Here is a 16,076-nt window from a genome sequence, read left to right as displayed (position 1 = left end):
TTCCTTCCCGACCCTGCATTAACTTAGTAACAGTGTTTCTTTTTCTCAGGCTTGGCACTAATTATGTTTGGAGGGCAACCGTTCTTGGGTGCTACCCCTAAGAATTGCTGTAATTCAGGTGATCTTCTCCAGGACTCATCTCTGTGTACTTTATTTTCTCATCTTCTTCCTTCAGGGTAAGCAGTTTCCTTGACCTCTTGTGCTCCCCCCCCTTTTTTTTCCCAAAAATCCTTCCTAGGTTTCACCATTTCTAGTTGTAACCCTGTTTTAGATGGCGCTGTTGAAGCAGAAACATCATCTCTGATGTAGCTTTCAAATATTTAACTTCTTTCCCATTAGTAGTTTGAAACTAGATGAAATTAAATATATGCCATTAAAATCGGTTTTAATTTCTAGGTTTATGCATAAAAAGTAATGCCAAAAGTATGTTTCATGTTCAGTGTGTAGGTTTTCATAGGCATCTATTTTATTTTTTTTAAAAAATGTGTTTTTCAAGTTTTATGTGGCTGCTGGTATTTTTCTTTTGCTTCTTATAATGTTCTCTTTCTCTCTGAGTGTGTATTTCATACAATACTCTTGTGTGTATTTTTCCAAGGGATGATATATTGCCTTGTCTTTATCCTATATTAGATGTCAAGATTTACTTTCCACTGTACATGGTTTTAAGAAATTTCTGTTGTCTTTAATTTTGTATTGTTAATTGGTAAGTTACAGTATGTTTGTTCACTGGCTTAGGATTGTGATTTTGTAGGGATAGCCTCTTTTTTTTCTTTTTTTATAAACTTATGAAAAGATGCTTTTTAAATATAAAAAAAAGTAAACTGCTGGAGACTTAAACTGTCCTAAGACCAGCAGGTCTTGATTTCTGCTTTCCTAAAAATGTGCTTAACTTTACAGGTCTTCCTCTCTCCCACACTTCAGGCCAGCTGTTTTAACTTTAATTCAACTTCATTGCATGTTTTCAACCAGAATATGAATAACAGAGATTTACATATGTTCTATAAATACACCACTTTGGATGCTGCAGACAAACTGTTACTCAACTGTTAACCTGATTAAGGGTGCTTACTTACTTCCTTCATTTGAGTTCAAGATCCTTCCCTCACAATAATTCAGTATTACATCTCCATCAATATTAAAAGTAATTGAACTGGAAGAATTCACTCCTAGGTTGGGGAAGAGAAAATGAAATCCATGACCTGTTCTTAATTTTTTTTTAACATGATTGCAGCCAGCTCTCATTGTGCCTATGCTGAATCTCTGAATAAATGTCAGAAGAAAATAAGGATTCTGTTTCTTGACATCACTCAAGGAGAATTGTGAATATATATATAGAGAGATTTGTGTTGCAGGTTAATCCATCCAGTGCTGTTAATGAAAAACTTGTTCTGAAGATTTGTATTGCTTACACCTAGCTGTGAAAAAAAAAGCTGTGTAACAGTTAATGATCATCAGTAATTAATCTGGTGGAATCCATTGCTAAAACTTTGTTAGAATTAAATATGGTTGGACTAATTAGTATCTGGGAAGGAGACTGTATCATGTGTAATACAAATTGGGATGAAATATCTTCTTCATAGTAAATGTTAGTTTTGCTTATATTCAGTAAACTTTTAAAAGAATATTAAACACTATTTTTAAAAAAATATAAAGCATTTCAAAGAAATTACTGAAATGCAAGGGTTTTTCAGCTATAATACATGGCTTTCTTAATTTACAGGTAGTACTCGAGTTACAACCATTTGTTCAGCAACCGTTCTAAGTTACGACGGTGCTGAATGAAGGGACTTACAACTGGTCCTCAAAGTTCCTGCCGTTGCAATGGCCCTGCAGTCACATGAACAAAATTCGGGCACTTGGCAACCAGCTTGGACTTACGACCAGTTGCAGCATCCTACGGTCACGTGATCGCCATTTGCGACCTTCGCTGCTGGCTTCCCACAAGCAAAGTCAGTGGGGAAGCTGGCAGGAAAGGTCACAAGTCGCTTGGGTAAGCCCCCCGTGGCCTTTCTTCACTCGCACACACCACACCTTCCTTCCCCCTTCGCTAACATGCATTTTGTGCCCTCTTTCCTGGCCTTCCTGCACTCACACACATGCACCCTGCACCCTCTTTCCCTGGCCTCCCTGCTCTTGCACAGACACATGCACACACCCCATGCCGTCTTTCCCCAGCCTACCTGAGCTCGCACCACTCACGTCACACCGCAGCACCCCCTTCTCCCAACTTGCGTGCGGCCTGCACCGGGGCTCCCAGGGCCTCCCTCACCCCTCTTCGATGATGTGACATCGCACTTTATGACTGCATTTCTTAGTGCCAGCAATCCCAGTCCCAATTGCAGTCGTAACTCAAGGACTACCTGTATATACTATACTATTCTCTCATATTTTCTTAACAGTCCTCTGTCTTCCTCTCAGAAACTATAATCCTCCTTACAGAACCAAGATAAGAGTTTTTTACTTGCTGCCTTTCTCCTTCTCTGTGTTTAAAAGTAGTTAACTGTTTTTTAAAAGTAGAGTCCAGGGAACAAATTTTCCTTAATTGCATCCATTGTGTTTGCCTAAGTGGAGAATATAGTACCGCTTGGTACAGCTTTGCTTGTCTCTAGGGAGAGGAAGCATAAGACTGCATTTTGCAAGTTAATTGCATTTATCCAGCATGGTAAATACAGCAGGATTGAGCAGCATCTTTGTCTGTTTTGCGCCTGGCAGGAAAAGGAACAGCAAACAATTCCATTACAGCCTGGAATATATGAGTATGTGCATTCACAGTCTTCCTGCATACAGATCACTCAGATTTGCTGTGGAGCATAGGAGTTATGTGCTGTAGAAAGACCATCAGTGTGAAAATCATATTTCATGCAACCTTGCATGTTGTGATATTTCTTACGAAAAATACAGCATTCTGAAGTCTGAAAAGAACTGAATGCTGTCTTAAGCACTATACAATAAATTAAAGGCTGTGTATAAGTCCTGTAGAATGTGTTGCAATGCACCTACTTCGAGGGGTAAGAAGGCAATTATAAAAACCACTGTCTCAGAAATTACCTAATTTTTTTCATTAGATTTAAATACCACTTTTTTTTCAACAATTCAAGTGAAGTACGTTGTGCTCCCTGCTCCTTTTTCCCTTATGGGTAGGATAGGCCAAGGAGCGTGGCTGGTCAAAGTCATCCACTGAGCTTCTCCGGATGAGGTTGTTTTCCCATTCCCTGTGCAGCATTTTAACCACCGCACCACACTAATTCTTCCTCATCTATGCTCCTGCCGCATCTGACATTAAAACCATTCATTTTAACTTACTTAACAAAATCGGCAAAAGGGTTTCCAAATAGCTTTGGGTGTGGTCGGAGATACACCACAGTAATTGGGACCGGAAATTCTGTCACTAAGCAATGCGGTCATACAGCACAACATCATGTGACCGTGTCACTTAGCAGTGGCAGTCCCTGGTTACCATTGTTAAGCGAGGACTCATGTGATTGCGACTTCTGACTTCATGCCAGCTTCCCCATTGACTTTGCTTGTGGGAAGCCAGCAGGGAAGGTTGCAAATCGTGATCGTGTGATCATGGGATGCTGTGACAGTCAGAAATCTGGCCCAGTTGCCGAGCATCTGGATTGCGATCACATGACCACAGGGGTTCTGCGACAGCCAGAATTTCAAGGACTGATCATAATCACAGGTAGTCCTTGCTTAATGTCCACAATTGGGATCAGAATTTTGGTTGCTAAGTGAAGTCACGTGAATCCAACCTGATTTTAAGACCTTTTTGCGGCAGCCATTAAGCAAACCACCATGAGCATTAAGTGAACCACGTGGTCGTTAAGTGAATCATGTGGCTCCCCATTGATTTTGCTTGCCAGAAGGCAGCCAAGAAGGTTGAAAATGGTGATCACATGACCACAGGATACTGTGACGGTCATAAATGTGAACTGGTTGCCAAGTACCCAAATCGTGATCATGTGACTGCGGGGACACTGCAACAGTCGTAAGTGTGAGGACCGGTCGTAAATCGGTTTTTCCAGAACCTTCATAAGTCCAAACCACCACTAAACGAATGATTGTTAAGTGAGGGCTGCCTGTACCACTTGTTCAGCGCCATCACAAGTTCAAATGGTTGCTAAATGAGTGGTCGTTAAATGAGGGCCACCTGTAGAATACGGTTGGAATGAAAGGTATATTTTCTTTTCATCTTAGGACAACCTTCTCAATCTAGTCCTCAAAATTCCTAGCCAGGAGGTCAAATGAAACTATTACTCTTGAAATTTGGTGTTCAGAAATAATGCTACGTGTTATTTTATAAAATATTCCCCACCCCCATTTTATATGAATGCAGATCTGCTTGCAGGTTTCTACAAAGTATTTCACATTTATATAAAGCTTCCTCATATTCGAAATACTAACATTAACATTTTATAGTTATTGTCAGTATAGTTTTTCAATGCAGTTTCTAATTACAAGATTTTCTTGAAGCTGATCTCTTACATTAATTACATTAATTAACACGGCCTGTGAATCTCCCCTTCAAGATTTGTGGTAATAGCTAGTTGTGCTCATGAGAGTGTAGCATCTATTCATCAAAACAAGATTTGGATGTTCTTGAAACACGGCCTGCCATTTTAATCTGTGTAATGGATAATTACTTTGTGTACAGCTATATTGTCTTGGGAATGCTAATTGGATAATAAAGACGTGCAGCCATAGAATTACGTTTCACCTATAATTTTAGCCTTTATTTCACCTCCTAGGAGAATACAATCATTTTGGGAGACAGAAAATTTATATTACTTAGTTTTTAGAATGTTTTTTAGCCTAAAATTGGGGTTGAAATTTGTTAGAAATTGCTAATCGATGAGCTATCTTTTTCTTGCTTTCATTTATTAGCAATCAGAGTAGGTATCTGAATTTGATTATTTTGTTTTTAATAGTTGCTAAATGGATGACATGGATACCTGGGTTGATGTGGGGTGATTAAGTAATCACAATACAATATGAAGTCTTTAACGTGTTGCCAGAAGTCTTCTGTTTATTGTGCTATTAAGTAAACAATACAGACAGACTTAATGGAAATCAAATCTTTTATGATTGGCGGGTGTTCTGTGTCACTCAGGCTAAAATGATATAGGATGAGTGTGGTGCAGTTCTTCTGAGTATTCAGATACTGGTAAAAACAATTAATATAAAATAGTGCCCAAATGATTGCATTAATAGTAACTGGATAACTGCAACCCTGGATCTGGCTGCTTAAGTGCCAGAATGTTGTTGTGCTTCTTCAAACCTTGATTTAACAGTTCTTGTTTATGTGTGAAATAATGGCTTTTTGAAGCATGTTTGTGGCTTGTGAAGCAAATGTTAAATGAATAAGTAATTAATTTTGAATTGTAGATTTCCTACAGTGAGACTTTATGGAGTTTGAAAAGTATTCATATTTGTATGACTTTTTGTTCAATTTCAGTTACCTTATTACTGACCTCATGTTGGCCAGTATGTTGCACTTCCAGTTCTATGCTCCAACTGTGTGTCTTGCTTGTTTAGAGGGTAGAAATATAGATAATTTAATCATGAATTCCTTAAAAGTGCCATAAGAATGTTTTTCCTTTTCTTTCTTGAAACAGATAATATACCTGAGAGAATCTCCAGAAAGTGTGTACAGGCATTTATTATTCGGGAATGTGTCATATCTTCCTTTCAGGTAAATAAAAGCATGCAATTGAACAATATCTACTTAAAAAAAAAAATTTTTTGCACTAAACCCTTGACCCTTTGGAATATGTAGATCAATGTTTTCCAACTTGTCATCTTTGAGATATGTGGACTTCAACTCCTAGTATTAGCAATTGCTGTGTTAGCCATGGGATTCAGGGAGTTGAAATCCATATAATGTATTAAAGTTTTATGCTGCAGTTGAACTTGGCAGGGAAAAAGTGAACCAAGAACAAGAGAGAGAACCATAATCAGAGTGCCCCTAATTGCAGTTTGTAACTGTGGCTTAGCCTAATGAATAAGCAAAATGTAAGCCATTATTTCAATTGGCTTATTGCTATAAAAAAATAATGATTTATTTGGCAACCCTCTTAGCACCTCATGTTAAATTTAAAATATATCAAACAAACACAAAGTGACTTTATATAATGCTTAAACTCAGATCTATAAAAAAATTCCCTTTTCTCAAACATACACTCTAAAAGATACAACTCAACAGGTAAAAGAATTGGACAGGAAAGGGGGAATAGTCAGATACGGATTCCTAATATTACAAGGCTATTAAATCTGTTCTCCAGCTAATGAAACGAGTTTCGATGACGGAAAGGTCTGATGGAACTGTTTCTCAAGATGATAGATGGTACCCATTTTCTTCTCTCCATCTTCCATATCTTGCTGGAATGAGTTTGTTTCTTTGTGGATCAGCAGCCTTAATAAAGGTCTGCACTTTATTGAATAGAGGTTATGCCCATTATGCGCTCTGCTTTACTGCTATTGCTGTTTGATGTGTCAGATTTTATCATTTTAACAGCCTTATTTACAAGCCCACTCTAGCATAATAGGTTAGTGTAAGATTCCAGAGAAGCAGTAAGTGGATGCTCAAGAATTGGAGAACAGCTGGTGGTCTTTTAGTCCTTACTAAACCACTTAACGTTGATGCAGTGAAAATGAGTATACAGAAATATAGGCAAAAGATAAACATCAGCTGTTTTGTCTTGCAAACTGAATTTGAACTCATTTATGTACTCCTTACAGGGATGCTGCATTTGGTACCTGCAGTTTTCACCTAACTCTGCTTGACTGTTTCCATGCAATAAATAAGGTTAGCAAAATACATTTCAGGTCAATGTAATAAATAAAAACTATCTTTATTTAAACTTTTTGGAATCCTGAGGAAATTTTATCTTTAAAATTAGGCAATTCAGGGAAATAAGTCAAAACAAATTCTGAGATAGTTCCAAGAGTGAATATGGAAGAAGACCCCCTCAAATCTTCTGTGGTCACCTTTCCTGCCTCTGAGTTCCATTCTATACTATTCAAGCATTCCGACCCTCAGGATTTTCATGGTCCAGTTAGACTGGCTGCTGTCTACATTAACTTCTGTGATGAAAGCTTCATTGTAAAGCTGAATAGCACTTAAGCAGTAACAGCTTTTATGTGATGCTTTTTAAGTGTTCAAAGTCTCAACTTGGATTGGATGTGTTGGATTTGAATTTACCATACTTGCTAGACTACAGAAGTTGGTGTGCAGCTCATTTGGAAGGCCTCTGGTAGGAGTATTTAAGTAAGAGAAGTTACTGTGCTGATGTTGGTAATAAAATATTTGGAAAGAACATGTTTATCACCTATTCTACCAGGTTTCTACATGTTAAATTCATTCTCTTATGGATTTTAGGCATTGCAGTATGGTTTCCTTGATTTCAATACATTTGATGTAGATGAATATGAGCATTATGAGGTAGGTATCATCACCTTTCTAGTAACTACATACAGTTACTGTTGAGACTGCATTTGCATAAAAATTGGCATGTATTACTTACAACTCTTGATTTTTTTTTAATAAATCTAAATAAGTGGAGTGAGGAAGTAAGTAACCAAAAGATGTTTAGATACACTTAAAACTGCCACATGATAGTGCGAGGTGGCTTCTTGACCTTTTGGCTAAGATCCAATGTGTGATAGCATGTGGTCTATAATCCCAGATGAAATTGGAAGTATATATTTGTAATGATTGCCTATTCTAAAACATTATCAGACTCACAGGCAGAAGTTTAAGGATATCTGATTTATTAAAGAACAGCATGCAGGATCACAAAGAAAGCTGAGAATGCTAAAAGCGCGGGCAAATTCAAACTAAAAACCCTAGGTGAAAACGAAATCCTTCCCCCTTAGAATCTTCTCAAGTCCATATCCACAGGTGCTCCTAACGGTTTCTGATGGTCTGTGGGAAAAGTCCTTGAACAGAGAAAATAACCCAAACACATTCCATTCCCCTGATTCCACATACAGAGCTTGGTACAAGGTTTCACAGCAGCTCCCTCCCATACAGAAACACGTGTCAGCACCATGGCATGGGAAATGTTACGATGTTTAAAATATATTGAAACAGTGAACATGACATACTGCCCCCCCAAAAAACAAAATCCCAACAAATCAAGCAGAAGGCTTCAACGGATAAACAATATGAAAGCGGTTAACTAAATCAGGAGCATTAACATGACGAGCGGGCACCCATTCAGGATGGGGGAAATGCTTCCAGCAAACAAGATACTGCAGGGAGCCACGAAGCTTTCGGGAGTCAACGATGTCCTTCACCTCGAAGTGTTGCTGCCCGTCAATCATGATAGGAGTCAGAGGGGAAGGCAATGGGTGCCAACGGGGTGTTGAATGTAAGGGCTTTAACAAGCTGCAATGGAAAACAGGGTGAAGGCGCTTCAAATTATGAGACAGTTGCAACTTAACAGTAACAGGATTAACAATATCAATGATAGGAAAAGGACCAATAAACTTGGGAGCTAGCTTTTTAGAGGGCTGAGGAGATTTAATAAATTTCGTGGACAAATAAACTTGATCTCCAACCTTAAAGTCATTTTGGAGAGAGCGGTGTTTGTCAGCATGAGACTTGTACACAGCTTGGGTGTCAGCCAAAGCCTGTTGTATTACTGGCCATGAGTTGGCCAGCTTAGAAGCCCAATCAGATGCGGAACATGCTGGGGAGGGGGGTTGTGGCAGTTCAGGAATAGGCACAAACTCGTACCCTGAAACGACCTGAAAAGGAGTTTGTCCAGTACTTTGGTGAACAGCGTTGTTGTAAGCAACTTCAGCAAAAGGTAACAAATCGACCCAGTTGTCTTGATGGTAGTTAATGTATGCTCTAAGGAATTGTTCTAGTGTGGCATTCAGAATTTCAGTAGAACCATCCGTTTGCAATGTGGAGAGCGCCTTTTTAGTGCCAATTAATTTCAAAAATGATTTCTAGAGGCATCAACTTGGACCACAAAGGGGCGGTCAGGGTCAGGATGCTGCAGAATGGGTTCAGCAGTGAAAAGAAGTTTGAGCTTATCAAATGCAGTTTGGCAGTCATTTGTCCAATTCAAAACCACCCCAGGGTTCTTAACTTTGCGTGTTTCACTCAAACCCTTAGTACAGAGTAAATCAGTGAGGGGTAGGGCAATTTCAGCAAACCCCAGGATGAATTGCCTATAAAAATTACTGAATCCTAGAAAACTTTGTAATTGTCTCCGGGTACGGGGATGTTCTCAACTCAAAATCGCCTGGATTTTAGCTGAATCCATTTCTATACCATGGTCAGACACTCGATAGCCCAAATAGTCAAGTTGTGTTTTGTGGAACTCACATTTGGAAAGTTTAGCATAGAGTTTGGTATTTCTAAGCTTGCGTAACACCTGCCTGAGGAGACATTCGTGTTCTTCCTCAGTTTCAGTATAAATCAAAACATCATCTAGATAACTAAAACACCTTGAAACAAATGATCATACAACACTTCATTGATTAATTGCATAAACACTCCTGGTGCCCCTGCCAACCCAAAAGGGAGAACCTTGTATTGGAATGATCCCAAGGGGCAGTTAAAAGCAGTTTTCCACTCATCCCCAGCTTTGATGCGAATGCAAAAATAGGCTTCATGAAGATTTAGCTTTGAAAAGATTTTGCCTTTGGACAAATGGGCTAACATGTCCTTCATGAGGGGAAGAGGGTACTTGTTGATTATTGAGACAGAATTTAACCCCCGATAATCGGTGCAGAGTCATAGCGTGCCATCTTTCTTTTCCCTGAATAAAACAGGAGCCCCAACCGGAGAATTGGCGGGCTCAATGAATCCCTGCGCCAGATTTTTATCAATGAAGTCCCGTAGCGCTTCGAGCTCCTTCTGAGTCATAGGATAAATTTTAGGTTTGGGCAACTGAGCATTGGGAACCAATTCAATTGCACAGTCAGTTTTCCAGTGTGGGGGTAACTGATCTGCTTCCATTTCCCCAAAGACATCCGCAAATTCTTGATACTGGATGGGCAAGCCGTCTAAATGCTGCGAGGCAGGGAGCAGCGTGTCGACCTCCACCTTGCCAACCCCAGCCCGGGTAGCAACCATCACAGCAGGATCGTGGTAAAACCCATCTTTAAATGTCACAGTCCTATGTTCCCAACTTATATACGGACTGCGACACATCAGCCAGGGCATCCCCAAGATGACCAGAGGGTTGCCAACTGGGGCTATAACAAATTTCAAAGTCTCAAGGTGGCTGCCCATTTGCATTGTCACAGTTCTGGTGAAATGGGTTGCCCCACCCCCACTTTTTACCAAGCTGGGTAAAAATCAAAGGGCGCTGAAGAGGGAAACTCAGTAGTTCCAAAGTGGCAACCACGTCGGGGTGAATTAAACACCTGGAACACCCAGAGTCAACTAAAGCCCACACCTCTGCAGATTTTGTGTGGGAACTTATCTTCACTTTTACTGTCAAAGTAGGACAGTCATCACTCACCATAGAACCTTTGCACCCATTATCCCCCACCTGCCAGCTGGCGCCCTTCATGGCAGGTGGCTGGCGTTTCCCACCGGCTCCTTAATTTCACCTTCAGATTCTCCTGAAAAATAAATCAATTCTTCAGAGTCGGCTGCTCCTTTGGCGCTGTCATTTTCTGCAAAGCAGGGGGCGATTTGCCCGGCAGCTTCCCCGCCCAATCTCCGGTTCTGGCTTTCAGGCAGTCAGCTGCTCGGTGGCCCTCCTTCCCGCACTAAGGACACTGACCTCGAGCGTAGTGCCGACCTCTCTCTTCATCCCAGGGTCTGTGGCTTTGCCGGACAGTCGCTGTAGTACTTTAAGGGCCTGTCATGGCTGGGTGTGCTTTCTCAGGCTTTCTGGTTTGCAGGAAGGTATACTTGGCGTTCTCAGCCTTCCCTGCCAGACAGATCCACCCATATAGTGAATCGGGGTCGTCTCGACCTAATGCCCAGCGCAGGACATCCCGGTTGAGTCCCTCTTTAAAAAACTCTATTGAGGTCGACTCAGACCAGTCAGTAATTTTACCAGCTAGTGCTTTGAACTCCAAAGCATAATTGGCCACTGACATTTGGCCCTGGGTAAGATCTTTCAAAGTTTTCTTGGCTCGTGCCTTGGCCAGAGGATCTTCAAAATGCATTTTTAGTGCCCAGATGAAGTCATTGAAATGATCTAGTGCAGGGGAGTCAGCGTCATGTAACTGGACATACCAGTCAGCTGCTTGACCCTTCAACTTGGTGGCAATTGCATTAATTATGGACTCTTCTGAGGGAAAGCATGCCCCAAATTCTTGCATTTAACTCTTAGAATTAGTCAAAAAGAATGATAACTTTGTCGGATCCCCATCAAATTTAACAGAAAAGTCTCTTACTCCACCTCTCGCTGGGGTAGACCCAGTAGTCGCCTGAGGGCTGTGGCCCCAGGTTACTGTTGCTTTAGTCCTACGAGGTGGGGATACTTATGGCCTGGCTCTGCGGGATGGAGACTCGTCCCGGAAACGTCTCCGGCCCCACTCCACTGCCGGTCTAGATGGGAGAATGGGGAATGGTTGTGGAAGGCTGGGATCTCCTCCTCATCTCCATTGTCATCAAAAAGTTTTTTAACAAGTACTCTATCGATTCCATCTTTGCCTCCATCACTCGTAGCCTCTCAGGGGTCTGAGAGTCCCTTCTCCATCGGGTGGCTGATTTCCTTCAGTCGACACTGTGGTGGATTCCTTGTCGGGGGTCAGTGGGAACCGATACTTCCAGGACATTCCTGATGTCCTTGGTTGTGGGTCCCCTACCTCATCCAAGGTGATCAATTCGATGAGCGATTCGGCTGGTGGCAGCAGCTTTGCCTCCCCCCCATTATCAGATTTTTCCGAATCGGATTCGGAGTCTGAATCCTCCTTCAAAGAGTCTCGAGATTTCGACGGTTCTATAGTGACATCTAGTTCTCCAATCTTGACCGTCAACTCGGGCATCAAACTAGTTGGCTCCTCAAGTCCGCCGGTCGTGGATTTTAACTCAGCCATTGTTAACTATATTCCCTCACAAGAAATTAATCTTGGTAGGTTGCTAACGGTACAAATTTGGGATTCTCAGCTTTATGTAATGATTGCCTATTCTAAAACATTATCAGACTCACAGGCAGAAGTTTAAGGATATCTGATTTATTAAAGAACAGCATGCAGGATCACAAAGAAAGCTGAGAATGCTAAAAGCGCGGGCAAATCCAAACTAAAAACCCTAGGTGAAAACGAAATCCCTCCCCCTTAGAATCTTCTCAAATCCACAATCCCAGGTGCTCCTAACGGTTCCTGATGGTCTGTGGGAAAAGTCCTTGAACAGACAGAATAACCCAAACACATTCCATTCCCCTGATTCCACATACAGAGCTTGGTACAAGGTTTCACAGCAGCTCCCTCCCATACAGAAACACGTATCAGCGCCATGGCATGGGAAACGTTACGAAGTTTAAAATACCTTGAAACAGTGAACATGACATATTCTTACATTCTGCAAAACCTTTATATTAGCATTTCTTATCAACTTCGCTTTGTTCACCAAAACAAATACAATCTAATGCTAAAAATATGTCAGAAATAAAGTGAAAAGTTGTGTTGTTTTCTTAACAGAGGGCAGAAAATGGAGACTTCAACTGGATAATACCCAAAAAAATAATTGCCTTCAGCGGACCTCACTCAAGAAGTAGAATTGAAAATGGTACGTTTGAATGACAAAGGGCTTTATGATGTACCATAGGAAACTACTGTATACAGCAGCCTTTCTAAACCTTTTGACCCTGAAAGAACCCTTGAAATATTTTTCAGGCCTCAGGGAACCCCTGCACATTCAGGCTTAAATATAGGCCAGAAATTACAAAATTATTATATTCATTTCATGTGTAGACCTGTAGATATGTATTGACAGTATTCTTAGACTAAAAATAAAGAATGAAACTTACCTCTTTAATGTGAAGTTGCCCACATCTGAAATAATTTTTTTAATAAATTCTGATCTCCCAGGGAACCCCTAGTGACCTTTTGCGGAACCCTAGGGTCCCACAGAACCCTGGTTGAGAAACCCTGATATAATTTTCTGCATTTGTTTTTTTCCTTTAAGGGTATCCACATCATGCTCCTGAGGCCTATTTTCCGTACTTCAGAAGACATAATGTTACCACTATAATCCGCCTGAATAAGAAGATGTATGATTCTAGAAGATTTAAAGACGCAGGGTTTGACCATTATGATCTCTTCTTTGCTGATGGAAGTATACCTAATGATACTATCATCAAAGCGTTTCTGAATATTTGTGAGAATGCTGAAGGTGCTATAGCAGTTCATTGCAAAGGTATAAAAGTGAGGATTTCAGGTCATTAATGTCTCACTGTTTATAACTGTGTTCATAACTTGTCTTACCAACCAGTGTCAATCTCATCAGACTTGGCTAACTGAATACTGCCTCAGGATGTATTTTTAATTGGCTTGATCAAATTAGATAATTTCACCCAAAAAGCTGAAATTACTTATAGTAGAGGATACTTTTTTCTCATTCTTAGAATATAAGAGGTTATTCTGTCTTAGCCTACAACTACTGTGGCCTCTTGCTAGAAATCTAATGACCCTGTCTTTGCCATTATCTGTAGGGAAGCATGCTAATCTAATACGCTTGAGGCACAGGTTATAAAATGTTAATAATACGTTCTATTAAAAGCCTAATCTTCCAGTGGATTGCATGTGATTGCTCCAAGTATTTTCAACCCAACTTATTTGCATAAAGGAGTGATAATGTAGAATAGATCCAGGATACTGCTTATGAAAATCTTTGAAAGTTCCCAGTGGTTGCATATTGTTTTTGTCATCTTGAATTAGCCTAAGATTCTAGTTTTTTTTTTCCCTAATAGCAAATTAAAGCCCCTTAGCTTTTTGAAAAACAGTTTTTGTGGTTGACGTTCCTTAAAACTTTTAATTGAAGACCTCCTTATTAAGGCCCAAATAAAAGTAAATTTCCTTGTGTTTTTATACAGCTGGACTTGGCAGAACTGGTACACTTATAGCCTGTTATATTATGAAGCATTACAGGATGACTGCTGCTGAAACTATTGCCTGGATTAGAATTTGTAGACCTGGCTCTGTGATTGGAACTCAGCAACACTTCTTGTTGGAGTACGTAAACATTTAAATATGTATGTATGTAATATTGGGATAATTAAGTGTTAAATCTAGTAATTGTTTGCTGTATCCAAGCTGAACTTCTCTAACCTGTTTGTCCTCTAGATATGTTGTCTAGCCTTGCCATTGATGATGGGAATTACAGTCCATCGTATCTGGAAAGTTCTAGGTTTAAAGAAAGCTACCCTAGGCTGTAGCTCCACTTAAATTTATAATAGTTATCCTATTTTCATACATATATACAAACACACACACAAACACATATACATAATAAGTAGGTGTTTGTGTACCCACATACAGGTAGTCCTTGTTTAGTGGCCATAGTTGGTCATTAAGTGAAGCAGTTGCTGAGTGAAAACGCAACTGTGCTTACTTCAGCTTCCCTTGGCTTTACAGACCTGTGAAGGTTGTAAATGTGAGGATTGGTCAGTTACTTTTTCATCACTGTCATAACTGCAAATGGTCGCTAAACAAGGACGACCTGTATATATTATACATATTGTTGTATGTGTTTGTATGTTTGAACAATATAACCAGGTAGACAGTTACTAACTGTTTGCTTTTTAGGGACATTGAACATTCTTATCACTTTAAGATCTGAATGGAATGAGACACAGCATTATAAACAACCTGCAGTTGCCACTTTTAGTCAGAATTACCTATGTCTCTATTCGGTGGCTGAATGTGTCTTACCTTATTAGGTTAAGCATGCTGGGTTCACATATCATATTAACCCATAATGTTGTTTGTGTATTTGTGGCATAACAAGTTACAGGAATCCAGTCATTGTGTTTTCTAAATCATGATTTATAACTTAGCACGATGGGAGAAAGGACATTATGGTTTAATCAGCAAAGCATGTATAACAAGTTCATGGCTTAGTCAGTATGTTAGCCTAAATTATATCTATAGTTGCAAGTATGTCATTCCAAATGGTCAGTTGTGCTCACCAAACCTGTTCCCTTTGAAAGCCATTCCATTAATGCGTGATGGAAATAAAATTTAGCATGTGTTTTCAAAATTGCAAGTTTCATTAGGTGTGCCTTTGTCTTTCCTGGTAGATCTTTTTACCCAAAACAGCCATGCTTCCGATTAGGGATGAAGGTGGTTTTTGTTGAGCCTCTCTGCATCCCACCAGGCTGCCTCTCGTACTGTCCCAATAGCTTAAAATCTTGGAAGAAGTACCAAGAGCTATGTTGGGGAAGGAGGATGAGTGACAGTCATGGCCTTCTCCATTAGCAGACACTTCTGTTAAAGCGAAAGCCCTTCTCCGGATGGAAGACAGGAATAGTTGTATGCAACCCAACAGAGGCATCGTATGATTTCCAGGAAACATACAATGCTAGAACTAGAACTGATGTTATATCCGTGCCCATGCGACTATTAATGTCCCATACTGAAACGACTGGATTTGAATTATAAATATGGTCATAAATTAAAATTAGCTGGTTTCTAACTCAGTTTCTCTCGATTATAGGAAACAGTCAGAACTTTGGCTGGAAGGTGATATTTTCCGTTCAAAGCTGAAGAAGACTCAAAAGCTTGCAGTTACAAAAATCCTTTCAGGAGTAGATGACATTTCAATTAATGATTCAAAAAATCAGAAAGCCAGCAGAAAAGATTCCGAACCGGTAATCATCCGCATGGTGTGCTGTTGGAAGTCTTAGGACTGTTTTTTTAAAAAATGTGGGTATAATAAAAGCAAGAGTGGTTGGATTCATTTGTATGCTGTTCCATATTTCTGTTCCTGTTAAGCATTCCAAGAATAGAGAAAATAATGAACAGATGAGCCTGTTGGAAAGGACATTCTGCGAGGGAAGTATGGGCATAATAGTACTTTTTGCCAAACTGCCTCTTTTCTGCTGCTCAGGTTTACCTTTTGTCCTACTGATTTGACAGCCACATTAGCAAAA

At 40.0% G+C, this 16,076-nt stretch overlaps 1 protein-coding gene across 6 annotated transcripts in view; it reads left to right on the top strand.

The window, feature by feature from the left end:
* CDC14B (cell division cycle 14B) overlaps positions 1 to 16,076 on the top strand; it is a 305,941-nt gene that overhangs the window by 40,344 nt on the left and 249,521 nt on the right. For all 6 annotated transcript variants that reach the window (XR_010067328.1, XR_010067326.1, XR_010067325.1 and 3 more), the window contains exons 5-11: positions 5,619 to 5,695; positions 6,742 to 6,808; positions 7,382 to 7,444; positions 12,625 to 12,712; positions 13,112 to 13,342; positions 14,019 to 14,157; positions 15,641 to 15,794. Coding sequence is in view for 2 of the 6 variants with exons in the window: in XM_063295221.1 (XP_063151291.1) it covers positions 5,619 to 5,695; positions 6,742 to 6,808; positions 7,382 to 7,444; positions 12,625 to 12,712; positions 13,112 to 13,342; positions 14,019 to 14,157; positions 15,641 to 15,794 (819 nt within the window). In the remaining 4 variants the exon portion in view is untranslated. The remainder of the gene's footprint in view (positions 1 to 5,618; positions 5,696 to 6,741; positions 6,809 to 7,381; positions 7,445 to 12,624; positions 12,713 to 13,111; positions 13,343 to 14,018; positions 14,158 to 15,640; positions 15,795 to 16,076) is intronic.

The sequence above is a fragment of the Candoia aspera genome, chromosome 2, assembly GCF_035149785.1.
Source record: "Candoia aspera isolate rCanAsp1 chromosome 2, rCanAsp1.hap2, whole genome shotgun sequence".
NCBI lineage: Eukaryota > Metazoa > Chordata > Lepidosauria > Squamata > Boidae > Candoia > Candoia aspera.
This window is presented reverse-complemented; position numbering and strand designations above follow the sequence as displayed.